The following is a 15,398-nucleotide window of genomic DNA, read 5'->3' as shown; positions in this document are numbered from 1 at the left end:
TATATATATATATATATATATATATATATATATATATATATTGTGTTCTTCTTACAGCATTAAGAGCCTTTAACTCTTATGTCTAGCAGTATAATTGCTTTGGCACCGCACCCTCAATCACATTTTATATATATATATATAAAATGTATAAATGTGTGTGTGTGTGTGTGTGTTTTTATATGTATCATCACACAAACGCACACAGATTCCTTATTTGTTTATTTAATTAACTCACTTTAATTAGTCTTTGATGTTTAAATCACTTTTCAAGCTTATCTCTCAACGATCTTTTACTTTCTCTCCCATTAACTTACTTCTACTAGAATCTTATCTCTTTCCAAATTTATTCTTTTTCAATTTCCATCGTCTGATTCTTCACATTTTCTTTATGTTCCATAGCAACCTCATCTTTGATTTATTCTTTACCATTATTTAATTAGTTAAATTTAAATCGTTTTCCAACATCCAACATATTCTCTGCCCACTGTTTCCACTGTGAATACCTATTTTTTTAGTTCTGACTTCTACTTGTTTCAGTCATTAGACTGTGGTCATATTGAAGCACTGCCATGAATTATGTTTTTTTTTATTTCATAAAACTTATTCTTTCAGATTCTTTTGCCAAACCACTGAGTTAGGCGGGGGACTTAAAACAAGTCAACATCGTTTGTTAAGTGATGGGTAGGGCTGAAAAGTGACAAAAAAATACACACGCACGCACGCACGCACGCACACACACACACACACACACACACACACACACATCTATAGATACAACAGAAGTTTTCAAATATTTGCTGTATTTTCATTATTTTTTTTCCCTGTGTTTTTATATTATAAATTCTTGAACTTTTTGAATTCCTTTGCTTTTAAATATATATTTTTTAAAATAAAACAAATATCCTTGTTGTAAGAGTTTATTCTGTTAAATAAATAAATATATCTGTGTGTGTATGTGTGTGTGTAATGGTTTCAAATTTTAACATAATTTCGAGTGTGTGTTGGAAGAAGTCAATTTACATTGGCCTCGGTAACCAATTGGTATTTATTTTATCAACCCTGAATTTATACTCAGAACATATATGCGGATGAAATACCACTAAACATTTTGCCTGGCATGCTTACGATTCTGCTAACAATTGCTTGAAGGTGCAATTTTACAAATAACAACTGTCCTGTCTGTAACCTTTGAGAAATAATCAAAACGTAGCAGAAGATATATGTGAAATGAACAACTGCTGAATATATGCAAAATGTTAAAGTTGCATGTAGTTGTATGTAAACAAAATTAAGTCTTTTGATTGCTTTGAAGTAGTCAACAGTGTAATACAGAGATATGAAGTGTTAAGCCGACCATAAGCTATTTTGAAATCTTTTAACAAATATTCTGACTCATGGTGACAAAAAGATGTTAACTCAAAAGAAATATTTAAAAAGAAATCTCTTTGGATTAATCTATATTCATCTTCTTAGAGATGTAAAGATTATAAACTTTGATACCCTTTGTATAATATTTGGCATATTTTAACATATTTAAAGTGATTTTAAAGTTACTAATATTCTTATTTTTATTGTCTCAAACATGTTTAAATAACATTAAATTGGATTTCCTTGCACAATGTATAACTATGTTGATAATATCTTAACTTTAGAGGATTGGTAACCTGACAGCGTCTACATTGCTTCAGCGCATTATGTCAATTTTGTATGAATTATTTACACTGCTAGCTTTCCTCCTTCACACACATGCGTGCATGCACACACACACACACACACACACACACGTCACCATGTTCTTCAATATTGTGTACCCTAGTGTTTAGAAGAGACATGTATATATGTGTATATAATTGTATATGTATGTATGTGCATGTGTGTGTATTTGATTAAGAATTGGAAGCATGATATGACTCAGGAGTTGATGAATGATGACACTTCTGTGTCACTTCCATAGAATTACTAAAAAGGTGATGATGATGATACACACACACACACACTTGGATATACATCATCATAGTTATCATTAACATATATAGTGTCCATGTTCCATGCTGACATGAGTTCGACAGTTTGATAGGATCTAATAGATCTGAGAACTGCTTCATGCTCCAATATCTGCTTTGATGTAATATTTTCTATGGCTGGATGCTCTTATCTAAAGCCAACCACTTTACCAACATGTACTGGTTGCCTTCTCTTTGTAGCACCAGCCTTAGTGTGGTGGTCATACAACGGATGATCCACTTCAATTGAGATCAGAGTAAAAAAGGGGATGGCTCTATGTTGTAGGATGAAGGAAAAAAGGTGAGAGGAAGGTCCAGATTGGAACAAGTTTCTTTCTGTGTAGGAGCTGTGTGACTAAACTTCATAAAAGAGAGGGTTGGAATGATTTGGTGGAGCTGGAAAAAAGATATGAAGATGATGAGATGAGGTGTCAGGATGGATCCCTCAAAGTACAAAATGAGTAGAAGTGAGTGAGGACAGAAGAACAGGAAGTGTAGGTGGGTAGCGGTTACAAGAGTATATGAGAAGAGTGAGAGATATGTAGAGATGGGGAAATGGGTGAGGAGGTGAAAATAGTGAATGAAGTGTTGAGGTATGGATATGTGGGGAAGATAGGGAAGTGTAGGTGACAACTGTAGAAACTGGGCAGAAGTGAGGGGTGGGTATAATGAATGATGGGTAAGGGGTGGGAGTGATCAATGATACATATGAGATGGGAAGGAAGAGGGTGGTAGGAGGTGTGTGATTAAACAGCAGAAGAGTAATAATGATACAGTAGACAGGAAAGAAATTATGTGGTTGGGTAGCAAGAGCTTAATGCAAGTGGCAGGCATAGCGCATGGGGAGAGTGAGAGTTGTATACTGACGGAGAAGGAAAGGAAATTTGAAGGGACAGTATTAAGAATCAAGATATCTATTGAAGCTGTTTTGTGCAATGAGACAGATAAGTGGTACAGATTGTTGGGATGGCTTGAAGAGGAAATTGGTGAGGGGCCAGTTGTGCTTGATATATCCACACTTGCTTCCTCAATCTCACTTTTGCCAAGATGAGCAGATATTTTCAGGTACTGCATTTCACCAGTCACACTGGTTCTTTGTCATCTCTTCTGTAATATTCAAGATCCTGAGAAATGACTGAAACAAGTAAAAGATAGTCTTCGACCTAGTTGTTCTATTATGAGAACTGAGTCATTATTGTGTAAGTTTCCTCAAGAGCCACTAGTCGCAGCTCTTTTACTCTTTTACTTGTTTCAGTCATTTGACTGCGGCCATGCTGGAGCACCGCCTTTAAAATATACGAAAGGTAAAGTCGACCTCTGTGGAATTTGAACTCAGAACAAAAAAGCAGACAAAATACCCCTAAGTATTTCGACCGGCGCGCTAACGCTTCTGCCAAGTCACAGCTGTTTTTTTTTTTAGTCTCACAAACTTTAATGAATAGAAAGATTGTTAGGACACAGTCTTGGTGAACATCAGTCTGTACTCAAATAATGTTAGGGAGTCTTGAAGTGGCTGATTTGAAATAGCAGTCAAAGTCCTTCATAGTTATAGATATATAATATGACTAGAATGCTTTTGATCATGTGATACAGATGGATGGATGAGGATAGTGCCGCGTAAAAAGCACTGATAATGGTGTCACTTAAAAGGCACTGGTGATAGTGCCACATAAAAAGCACCTCGTACACTCTGTGGAGCGGCTGGTATTAGGAAGGGCATCCAGACATAGAAACCAAGCCAAAACAGACAATGGAACCTGGTGCAACTCCTGACCTTGCCAGTTCCTGTCAAGCCGTCCAGCCCATACCAGCATGGAAAACAAATGTTAAATGATGATGATGACGACGACGACGACGACGACGACGACGACGACGACGACGACGACGACGACGACGACGACGACGACGACGACGACGACGACGGCGACGACGACGACGACGACGACGACCCAGATCTAAACTGCCAGCAATAATATCAATAGCAGCAATGACAGTAACAATAACTCTAGCAACATCTGTGACCGAACAAAGTGCTAGATCTAATCTTTCTACATGCACATGTCTGCATATTACAGAAACAGTTCAAGCTCTCACAAGTTATTCCTGTACAGTTCATTCTTGTAGCATCTGCTAGATTGTAGCACAAGAAATGCTAAGAAACGCCTTGCCCAGTGCAACAAATGCAAAATAGCAATGTATATTTTAATATAACAATCTACTTGTTGTATAATCATCTTCGTCATCACCATCATCATTGCTTCATTGTTCACATGGGTCAGATGAAATTTTTAGAAGCAGCTTTTCTTCAGCTGGGTCCTCCTCCTGTCACCAACATTTACTGTTTCCAAGTAAAATAATATTTTCTCATGGCTGGACATGTTCTCAGAGACTATTGCAAAATGAAGAATATCACATATATGTTGGTGCCACTTATTTACAACTATCATGTAATGTCAAGAGAAGGAGGCACAGATGCACACACACACACACACACACACACATACACACACACACACACACACACACACACACACACACACACACACACACACACACACACACACACACACGATGGGGTTTCTTTCAGTTTCCATCTACTAAATTCCATGCATGGGACATAGGTTGACCTGTGGAATATCTGTGGAGTGCTCAGCCACTCGCATGTTAATTTCATGAGCAAGCTGTTCCATTGATCGTATCAGCTGGGACCCTCGTTTTCATAACCGACAGAGTGCTCCCTATATATATATATATATATATAATACACAAGTACATTTTATAGAGTTAGTAATTATGTCAAATTGTACTCCACCTAGTCTATAGTCTGTCAAAGTATGAATGATTTTTGGTTAATATTTGGATTAATTTGGTGATATCATCTCACAGGAATTTCTTTTAATATTCTTCATGTTCCAAAGACATTCACACATACACACAAATACATACACATTTATATATTACATATATACACACACTTATATGTGTGTGTATTAATGTGTATGTTTTGAGAAAAGTATATCTACATGTGATAAATATATGCCAAAAATGTGTGCACAAGAAACAAAAAAAAATACAAAACAAAAAAAAAGGAAGAATATGAAACCAGTCATGAAACGAATAAAATAAACGAGAGATAAATTTGCAAAAGAGAAATGAAAATGAGAGTAGTCTGTTGACAATAATTTACATGGGAAAACAACAGCATTCAATTAGATATAGTAAAATGGAGTGCTATGTGATTGAAATATAAGTAGTTAATTAAAGTTTGGGTGCAGGAGTGGCTGTGTGGTAAGTAGCTTGCTTACCAACCATATGGTTCCGGGTTCAGTCCCACTGCGTGGCACCTTGGGCAAGTCTCTTCTACTATAGCCTCAGGCCGACCAAAGCGTTGTGAGTGGATTTGTTAGACGGAAGCTGAAAGAAGCCCGTCGTATATATGTATATGTATATGTGTGTATGTTTGTGTGTCTGTGTTTGTCCCCCCACCATTGCTTGACAACCGATGCTGGTGCGTTTATGTCCCCGTAGCTTAGCGGTTTGGAAAAAGAGACCGATAGAATAAGTACTAGGCTTACAAAGAATACGTCCTGGGGTCGATTTGCTCGACTAAAGGCGGTGCTCCAGCATGGCCACAGTCAAATGACTGAAACAAGTAAAAGAGTAAAAGAGTATACATCTGGTAGTGTACTGATTAAAGTACTTTAACTGTCTATGGCTACCTAATGCCATTGATATAAATGCCACTGGATCTGCTTCAGGAATTCCTCAGTGTTCATGAAGTAAAATAGGATATAGTTTTTTTAAAAAATCATTCCATTATTAGATGTCAAGTTAATGGTATATATGGTTTTCAACAGCAATTGTCGAGACTACAAGATGTTTAGTGGTGTTCAGTCCGTTAAGGGTCTGGGTCTTTAGGGATAAATGTTGCAGTACAAGGCAAATTAAATATAAGAAATGCAAATAGTCTGTTGACGTTAAAGGAACAAACAAAAGATGTAAATTTTTGCAGATTTACTGGGAGATTAAAGTTGGTGAAAATAGTGATTTTCAACTGGTAGGACATAAAAAAAAAAAAAATAGAGAAAGGGGAAAACAAAACAAAACCAGATAGCAGAACTAGAAAGGCCCAAGTAGAGATGAGGAAAACAGAAAGTGGAAAGGAAAAGAGAGGTAGGAACAAAATTTGAGAAAGATGAACTTCTGTGTGGTGGGGAAAAGAAAAAGCAGTAGCAGAAATAGAGAATATTTCTATGTATAAATCATGAAAATTACCTAGGCTGTATATGTCTTCTATCTTTTGTATATAAGCCCCTTAGCTAATGGAGATAAAGGTTGGATAATTGTTGTGCTGATGGCAGCTAATGAGCTGTCCATAACTCTACCCTTATCCACAGACAAAAAGGCTTGTCCTTTTCCTTAATGGCATGTCAGTTTTGTCTTTCATCCTTTCAAGTACTGGGGTTAATGTAACCAACATACCCTCTTTCCTAAATTGCTAATCTTCTGCCAACATTTGAAACCAATGTTATTATTATTATTATTATTATTATTATTATTATTATCATTATTGTTGTTGTTGATGTTGTTCATATACACTCAACAGATTAGACTGTTGGAAAAGAAAAGAATCCTAACATCGGGCTACAACAAGTAACCTAAGATGCCAAGGATCCTCTTAAGTTTCCTAGCTGTCCCTAATAACACTGTTTTCTGCAGCTGTACTAAACTGGGTTTTATGCTTATTTCCTCCAACCATCTGTTAAGATCTTTAGAAATAGGTGCAGGTGTGGCTGTATGGTAAGTAGCTTGCATACCAGCCACATGGTTCTAGGTTCAGTCCCACTTTGTGAAACCTTGAACAAGTGTCTTCTACTATAGCCAAAGCCTTGTGAGTGGATTTGGTAGACAGAAACTGAAAGAAGCCTGCCGTATATGTATACATATATGTGTGTGTCTGTTTGTTCCCCATCATCGCTTGACAGCTGATGTTGGTGTGTTTACGTCCTCGTAACTTAGCGGTTTGACAAAAAGAGACTGATACAATAAGTTTTAAGCATACAAAGAATAAGTCCTGAGGTCGATCTGTTCAACTAAAGGTGGTACACGAGCATGGCCACAGCCAAACGGCTGAAACAAGTAAAATAATTAAAGAATAATAGTTCCTAATGCACCTATAACAACTGAGATACATTTTACCCGCATATTCCATAGTCTCTGTAATTCAATGGCTAGTTCCTGGTACTTTGCTATTTTTTCTCTACTTCTCATATTAATTTTTTCATCATTTGGGACAGTAAAGTCAATTATTTGGCACTTTCTCTTCTCTTTATCTACTACTACTAAATCAGCCCTTCTAGCTTCTATTACCCTGTCAGTCTGAATGTTAAAGTCCCACAACAACTTGTATTTCTTACTTTCTAGCACTTTACTAGGTTCATGTTCATACCATTTATCAATATTTTTAAATCCTAGCATTCTACATAGCTCCCAGTGGATTGTCATGTCTTGTATTCTTTCTGTGCCAGCATGCTACATTCACTTACTATATGAGTAATGCTTTCCTTTTTGATTTGCATAATCTACATTGGGAATCTACTTGGTTTTTGTCTATCTTGGCTTTTATCCAATTAATCTTTAATACTTGATCTTGTGCAGCTACTAACAAACTTTCTATCACTCTCTTCAGTTTTTCTTTCTGCAGCCATAACCACATCTCATTACTACTATTTGCTGAGACTATCTTTGGGAATCTATCATGCAATGCCTTCTCCTGCCAGTCAGATAATTTCTGTTCTTTTTTCTGGTTTTTAAGTTCGTTTAATGTTTTGGTTTCCCTATGTGTTGCTGTGACTCTAGCAGCTTTTAATAAACTTTCTTCACTATTACCTACATAGAAGTCTATATCTACTCTAGCTAACTCCATGTAATCTTCTACTGATGTTAGCCCTTTTCCACGTTCCTTTCTAGGTAGGTGTAATCTTGCTACTCCTGATCTTAGGAGGAGTCCTCCATTCATATTGAATTTCTTCCTTATTCTTCTGTCTAGCTTTGCTAATTCAGTTTTTTTCCAATCTACAAAAGCTACTGAGTATCTAAGTAATGATACTGTCCAAGTCTTTACAGCCTTCACTAGATTCGGCATTTAACTTTGACTTCATTAGCTTTCTCACCCTTATGTACTCCTTCTCAATTTTCGTCTTCATTTCTGTAGTTAATACTCTGTCAGATTCTAACACTCCTAGATACTTATAACTCTCTCCTCCTTTCGGTGATTTTAATATCTAGCCATCTGGTGATTGGATGCCTTCACTCTTGTTTACCCGTCCCCTTCTCATGACTAATGTTGCACACTTATCTATGCCAAATTCCGTGCTTATATCTTTGCAGAAGAGTCTTACAGTCTGTGTTAAGGAGTCTATCTCTTTTTCATTCTTATTGTAATGTAATTGATTAGTCCTCTTCCGCCAAATTTCAGGCCATGTGCCTTTAGTAGAACGGATTATAATTTTTATTTATTATTATAATTAAGGCATTGAACTGGCAGAATCGTTAGCATGCTGGGCAAAATGCTTAGCGGCATTTCGTCTGTCTCTATGTTCTGAATTCAAATTCTGTTGAGGTTGACTTTACCTTTCATCCTTTTGGGGGTGATAAAATAAGTACCAGTTAAACAGTGGGGTGAAGATAATTGACTCATCCCCTTCCCCAAAATTACTGCCCTTGTGGCAAAATTTGAAGCCATTATTACTATTGTTACCTCTGCCTTAGCGAAGGCAGAGGTATTGTTTTCAGTCCGGTTTGTTTGTCCATGGACAAGATAGCTCAAAAACCACTGGATGGATTCAGATGAAACTTTCAGAGATGTTTGGCCTTGTGATTGGCATGAACTGATTAGATGTTGGGGGTCGATCCGGTACCAGACAAGGATTCTAGATTATTTTTCTTGTTTTTTTACTTAATTTTTGAGAGCGGTCGGGTTCATTTTTAGTATTCTTGTTTGTGAGAGCAGTTTATTTCAAATATTCTCATTTTAAAAATCATCTCTGGCTAATCGTTGAGAAGACATTGGTATTGCTTTGGCGGAGGTTTGTACTCTCTGAGTGCTCTTGTAATTATTATTATTATTATTATTATTATTATTATTATTATTAAGGCAGCAAGCTGGCAGAATCATTAGCATGCTGGGCAAAATGCTTAGTAGCAGTTCATTCATCATTACATTCTGAGTTCAAATTCTGCCAAGGTTGACTTTGCCTTAGGGGTCAATAAAATTAAGTACTAGCTACGCACTGGGGTCAATGTAATTGACTTACCCCTCCCCCTCCTATCAGGCCTTGTGCTTATAGTAGGAAATATTATACCCCTCCCCCAAATTTGAGGCCTTGTGCCTATGGTTGAAATTATTATTATTATTATTATTATTATTATTATTATTATTGTTGTTGTTGTTGTTGTTGTTGTTGTTATTGTTGTTGTTTTTATTATTATTATTATTATTATTATTATTATTATTATTATTATTATTATTATGTTTGGCTTTTGCTTTGTATTTGTACAAGTTGACTCCAAGTCTCACTCAGAGACCTCAAGAGACAACAGGTTAGAAGTTCAAGTTGGTCTTATGACTAGGGTGCCATGTATTTGGTTTTGCACAGAGTATTGTTCTAGAGAATGTCTCTCAAAACATAAGTAAATTAGAAGTTTGTTTTAAAAGTAATTGGATTGTAAGATGATAGTGTGGTATTAAAATGACAGCAAAAGGTGTTTGTTATTATGTAAGTTTAAGAGTACTTTTAACAAGGTTTACAGATTAAAATGTTTGCGGGATTACATAGACAATATTTTTCATAGGGTATTATTATTATTATTAATATTATTATTATTATTATTATTATTATTATTATTAATGGCAGAATCATTAGCATGCTGGGCAAAATGCTTAGCAGCATTTTGTCTATCTTTACATTCTGAGTTCAAATTTTGTCAAAGTTGATCTTGCCTTTCATCTTTTCACCTTTCTCCTCTTTATGTACAGCCTGTATACATTCACCTTAGGGTGGAGGCCACCATGCATTGTCATCACCTTTTGTGTAGTGCAATCGAGTCAGTCAATCTCCACTCATGTCCATTTCAGAATGGGTGCATTATAGCAGACTTCAGCAACAGCTCATACGTTGATATATTGATGGCAGTCACAAAGCTCCTCATTATCATCATCATCATTATTATTAGACAATGCAAAGAGTATAATGCAATTGTGATAGATATATTATTGGTTTGAATGATATTTTGACTGCTTGCCTGTCTTTGTCCAGTTCAAAATGAAAAGTGATTCATAGAAATTCAAATTCACGTTGAAAGAAAAAAGAAAAAGAAAAGACAAAAGAAGAATATTTAACCAAACAGTTTTGTGGAAATGTGATGAAATTCCCCTGTCATTTTGTTCATCCCTTCAGGGTGTGATGTTAAGAACTCACAACCATATTTCTCCTCATGCATTTTGAGTACTGAAAGTGTAACGGATTCAGAATATTTTCTGAGAATATGCACTTTCATGTCTTTTTCAAAATTGTAGCCATTTGATGTAAAATGTTCGGCAAGTTCTGTCGACCTACTGTTATTGTGCCTGACATCATCTCTGTTCCCACTGAATCTTTTGTTTAATTGTTCTGTTATACAACCAACATAAATCAAGTTGTGTTTGGTGCATTCTGCTGTACACTCCAAATGAGAATCTCTACATGTCCCACCTTCTGTGCTCAAAATAGTACTCAGGCTGATTTTGCCCTTCATTTTTTCAGGGTTGATAAAAAAAAGTACCAGTCAAGAACTGGAGTTGATGTAATCGACTTCCTCCTCCCCCAAAATTTCAGGTCTTGTGCCTATAGTAAAAAGGATTATTATTGTTGTTGTTGTTGTTGTTAGTATTAAAGTGGTGAGTTGGACAAAATGCTTAGCAGCATTTCTTCCAGCCCTTTATGTTGTGAGTTTAAATTCCACTGAGGTCAATTTTGTTTTTCATTTTTGGGGGATCAATTAAATACATAAAAGTTGAAGACTGGGGTCAATATAATCCCCCTAAAATTGATGACTTTGTACCAACATTACTACTACTACTACTACTACTACTACTACTACTACTACTACTATTATCATTATTCTTAATTTTTCAGCTGTGTCCATAAAAAGTATTTATACATTTTACCAAATGCAAGTGTAGTAATACCATTTCACAACGAGCATTGGTCTACATTATTAAGAACCGTTTATAGTGTTTTGAATCGTTCACCAAAACATCTTATACATGAAGTAATACTTGTTGATGACTTCAGTAATAAAGGTAAGTTCATTTATACATTTTCCCACCCCTATATTATCTCTTTGCTCTCTCTCTCTCTCTCTCTCTCTCTCTCTCTCTCTCTCTGTTCTTTTTCCAGTATGTTTATTTGTACACATTTAAAATTATAGATGCTTTTGGGTGGAAATCTTTTCTTTACTTTTTCATGTTGAATAATCAGGGCCCATTTCTGTGCATACAGAGAAGAGAAACCCCTACTGCATGTTGTAGTTCTGCTTAAGCTCCAAGTCATTCAATATCTTTCAGTATTGTGGTGAATATTTCTTACACATGATAACCTGATTGTGATAAATACTAAACACCCTTTTCTGTCTGTACCATATTTGTAATGTGATTCATTCATTTTCTTTTTCTTTTTGTAAAGGGGATGGAATGACAACAACTATATTCTCTTAGTCATATGATCTTATAAAAGGATGTAGAATGAGAGTAATGTATGATAATATGTTCTTGAAGTTTACTTGATAAGCAAGTGGTTCCAGATTAAATTGTGCTTTGTGATACATTAGGGAATGGAAAGAGTCAACTGTAGACAACATATTTCAGTCCATTAGAGTTCATCAGTATAATACAAACTAACCAAACTTGGAAATCTTTTATCTTTTACTTGTTTCAGTCATTAGACTGTGACCATGCTTGGGCATCACCTTGAAGAATTTTTAGTTGAATGAATTGACCTCGGTACTTATTTTCTATAGAAGACTAGTTCTTATTCTACTGGTATCTGTGCCAAACTGCTAAGTCAAAAGGGAACATAAACAAACCATCACCGGTTGTCAAGCAAACATGGCCACAAAGACACACACACACATTGATATACACAGGGTGCAGTGAATAAACTGTCATCTAAATTACACAAAGATGAAAATAACATTGACATCTCATTTTAAGATATATTTACCAAAATTACATAGGAATATCTTGAAATACTAAAGAGTAAATTCATTCAATAAAATTGCTATTGACTTCAACCACAGCCTCCAGACTTCAGAATCTCCTGCAACTCTTCTGGGCGGTCTCCTTGTTTAAGTCGGTGCAGGCTGCCATAATCTTTGCCTTCAGTTCATCTTTGGTGTTACAAGGAGTTTTGTTGATCTCTTGCTCAACTGTGCCCCACACATAATAATCAAGGGGGTTGCAGTCTGGGGAGTTAGGAGGCCAGATGTTAGGGGTGATGTGGTCGCAGAAATTGTCTGACAGCCATGACTGGGTTCTCCTGCTTGTGTGGCATGGTGCAGAGTCCTGTTGCCAGACATAGGGTCTTCCAGCAGCCACCTTCTTAACCCAGGGCAGCACTACCCCCAAGCATTTGATGTAGGCCTCTGTCTTAGTCTGAGGCCATGTGGGAAAATGAATGGAGGCATTACGTCGCCATCACTAGTGATCACTCCGAACACCATAATGTTGACTGGATGTTTGATTTTTATCACTCTCGGTGCATCTCCTCAGGTTGCATTGTCCTCAGTTTGATATGCAAACCCTCTGAAATGTTCATATTGAAGCTTCCAGTGTGAATACCAAACAGTACAGCATGTCATTTCCAATTTCCTTGCAGAGTGAATTGCGTCATGGTGCTGTTTTTCTCGCAGACATTGCCAACTCACTCTACTATACTGTGTAGTTGACAAAATAAAAAACAACGTACATGCATGAAATTAGAAATATAAAATAGCAACAATTTATCCATTGCACTCTGTAAATATGTACATATATACTTATATATTGCGTGCTTCTTTCAGTTTCCATCTGCCAAATCCTCTCACAAGGCTTTGGTCAATCTAAGGCAATTGTAGAAGACACTACCCCCAAGGTATCACACTGTGGGACTGAACCCAGATCCCTGTGTTTGTGAAGCTAGCTTCACGACTACAGCTAACTTCACAATCTAATAATTTATCTAAATTTTCTGCATTTTTTTTCTGTATCTTTCAGTTTTTATTTCATTACAAGATACAGTTTTCTTTCATTTATTCTTTTACTTCTTTCACTCCTTTGACTGTGGCCATGCTGGAGCACCGCCTTTAGTCGAACAAATCAACCCCAGGACTTAATCTTTGTAAGCCTAGTGCTTATTCTATTGGTCTCTTTTGCCGAACCACTAAGTTACAGAGACGTAAACGACAGGATTCTTTCAGTTTCCGTCTACCAAATCCATTCACAAGGCTTTTGTCAGCCAGAGGTTATAGTAGAAAACACTTACCCAAGGTGCCACACAGTGGGACTGAACCCGGAACCATGAGGTTGGTAAGCAAGTTACTTACCACACAGCCAAAAATTATTTTATTACTAATTGTATACATGATCATTTTTTGATCTTCTTATTTCTATTACTTTATATATGTGATTGTGTGTGTGTGTATGTGCGTGTGTGCGTGTGTGTGTGTGTGTGTGCGTGTGTGTTCACATCCCACCTGGGGTGTAAGCATGTGTGTATATACAGACACATCAGTATATATACATGTATATATGTCTCTATTCATATGTGTGCACATGCACATTGACACAAGCCTATATATGTAATATGTATGTGTGTATATATATATATTGAAATTAAAGATATGAAATCAGATAGGTTTGACAATTCAAAAGCATTAGAATATAAACCAAGCCAAAAGGAGTATTATAATATATTTAATCCATTTCTCATTAAAAAGTTCAATATCAAAACAATACTAAAAATTTCAAAATTACAGATTCACCAAAAATATCAAAAATATAATAGACATATATGTACGACAAATTATGCAGATCTATATGAAAATATATGGCTGACTTAAACTGGTGTTGGCAACATAAATTAGCCCAAAATTTGAACTGAAAGTTTATAATAATTGTAAGAAAGGACATTAGTATGAGAGCAAGGACAGTCTCACTTAGATTGGTATCAAAACAGTTAAAGAGCATATTTATTTAAATGCTTCCTTCATAAAACACAACATCTAGAAAGCTGTCATAATATGCATATCATGGTTCTATGAAAGCCAATGAATGAAGTATGAGAAGTTGAAGGATTAAAGAAACTGTCTTGATTAATAAATTAATCCCTTCCATTGACAACAGACATGAAATGAGCTGTACTGCTTGGTTAATTCAGCTCCAGCAGTCTGCACTGACCACAACCTTCTATCACTGTCTGTTAATGTGAGAATTTGATTTATGTCCGTTTCATTATCTTACTCCATGCAAGATAGATCCAGTTCAACTACCACCGCATTTAGAGTTTATTTTTCTAAATCCAAAATATTAAAATACAGTGCAGATATGACTGTATAGGGGCAAGCTGGATTGGGAGATGCGGGTATACTTGTATGGTTAAGAAGTGTGCTTTTCAACCATGTGGTTTCATGTGCAGTTCCATTGTGTGGGACCTTGCGCAAATGTATTCTGCTTTTATAGGAACCCTGGTCAACCAAAACCTCATGAGTAGATTTGTAGACAGAAATTGAGAGAAGTCCACTTTATATATATATATATATATATATATATTGTTTTAAATAGACATGACTCCTAGAACAATTACACGTTAAAAATTAGTAAGAACACAATACCTATGTAATTCTAAAGACCACCTTTTTCTTTATTAAGTTCTTACTTTTTCTTATTGTGCTACTTAAGAATACTCTTTGACAACTCAAATTCTGAAAATGAATTTATTGTCTTTCTGTATGAAACAATTGTCTAGCAAATTGAATAAATATTTTATCCCATTTTAACATCTAATCTCCTCCATTTATGAAAAATATGATTGAATTTGTCCAACTTCATTCTATAACTTAATTCATTTACTTAATATATATATATACTTACATATATATATATATATAGATATGCAGGGCAGGGAATCATCAATTAGTAATAAAATTAATAATTAACAATTTCTGCCGGGTAGCTCAGTATGAAAAAAACCTTCTTCGGTAAATAATTTATAATCATAAATATATAGGGATTGACAGTAACCTGCTTCTCCAACATACTGAGAATTCAGAAATATTTCTGAATTCTCAGTATGTTGGAGAAGCAGGTTACTGTCAATC

At 35.7% G+C, this 15,398-nt stretch overlaps 1 protein-coding gene across 1 annotated transcript in view; it reads left to right on the top strand.

Annotated features, from left to right (window-relative positions):
- LOC106884172 (polypeptide N-acetylgalactosaminyltransferase 10) overlaps positions 1–15,398 on the top strand; it is a 297,946-nt gene that overhangs the window by 94,915 nt on the left and 187,633 nt on the right. Inside the window, exon 4 of the mRNA XM_052973542.1 lies at positions 11,180–11,346. Within this exon, the coding sequence (XP_052829502.1) occupies positions 11,180–11,346 (167 nt within the window). The remainder of the gene's footprint in view (positions 1–11,179; positions 11,347–15,398) is intronic.

The sequence above is a fragment of the Octopus bimaculoides genome, chromosome 16 (assembly GCF_001194135.2).
Source record: "Octopus bimaculoides isolate UCB-OBI-ISO-001 chromosome 16, ASM119413v2, whole genome shotgun sequence".
NCBI lineage: Eukaryota > Metazoa > Mollusca > Cephalopoda > Octopoda > Octopodidae > Octopus > Octopus bimaculoides.
This window is presented reverse-complemented; position numbering and strand designations above follow the sequence as displayed.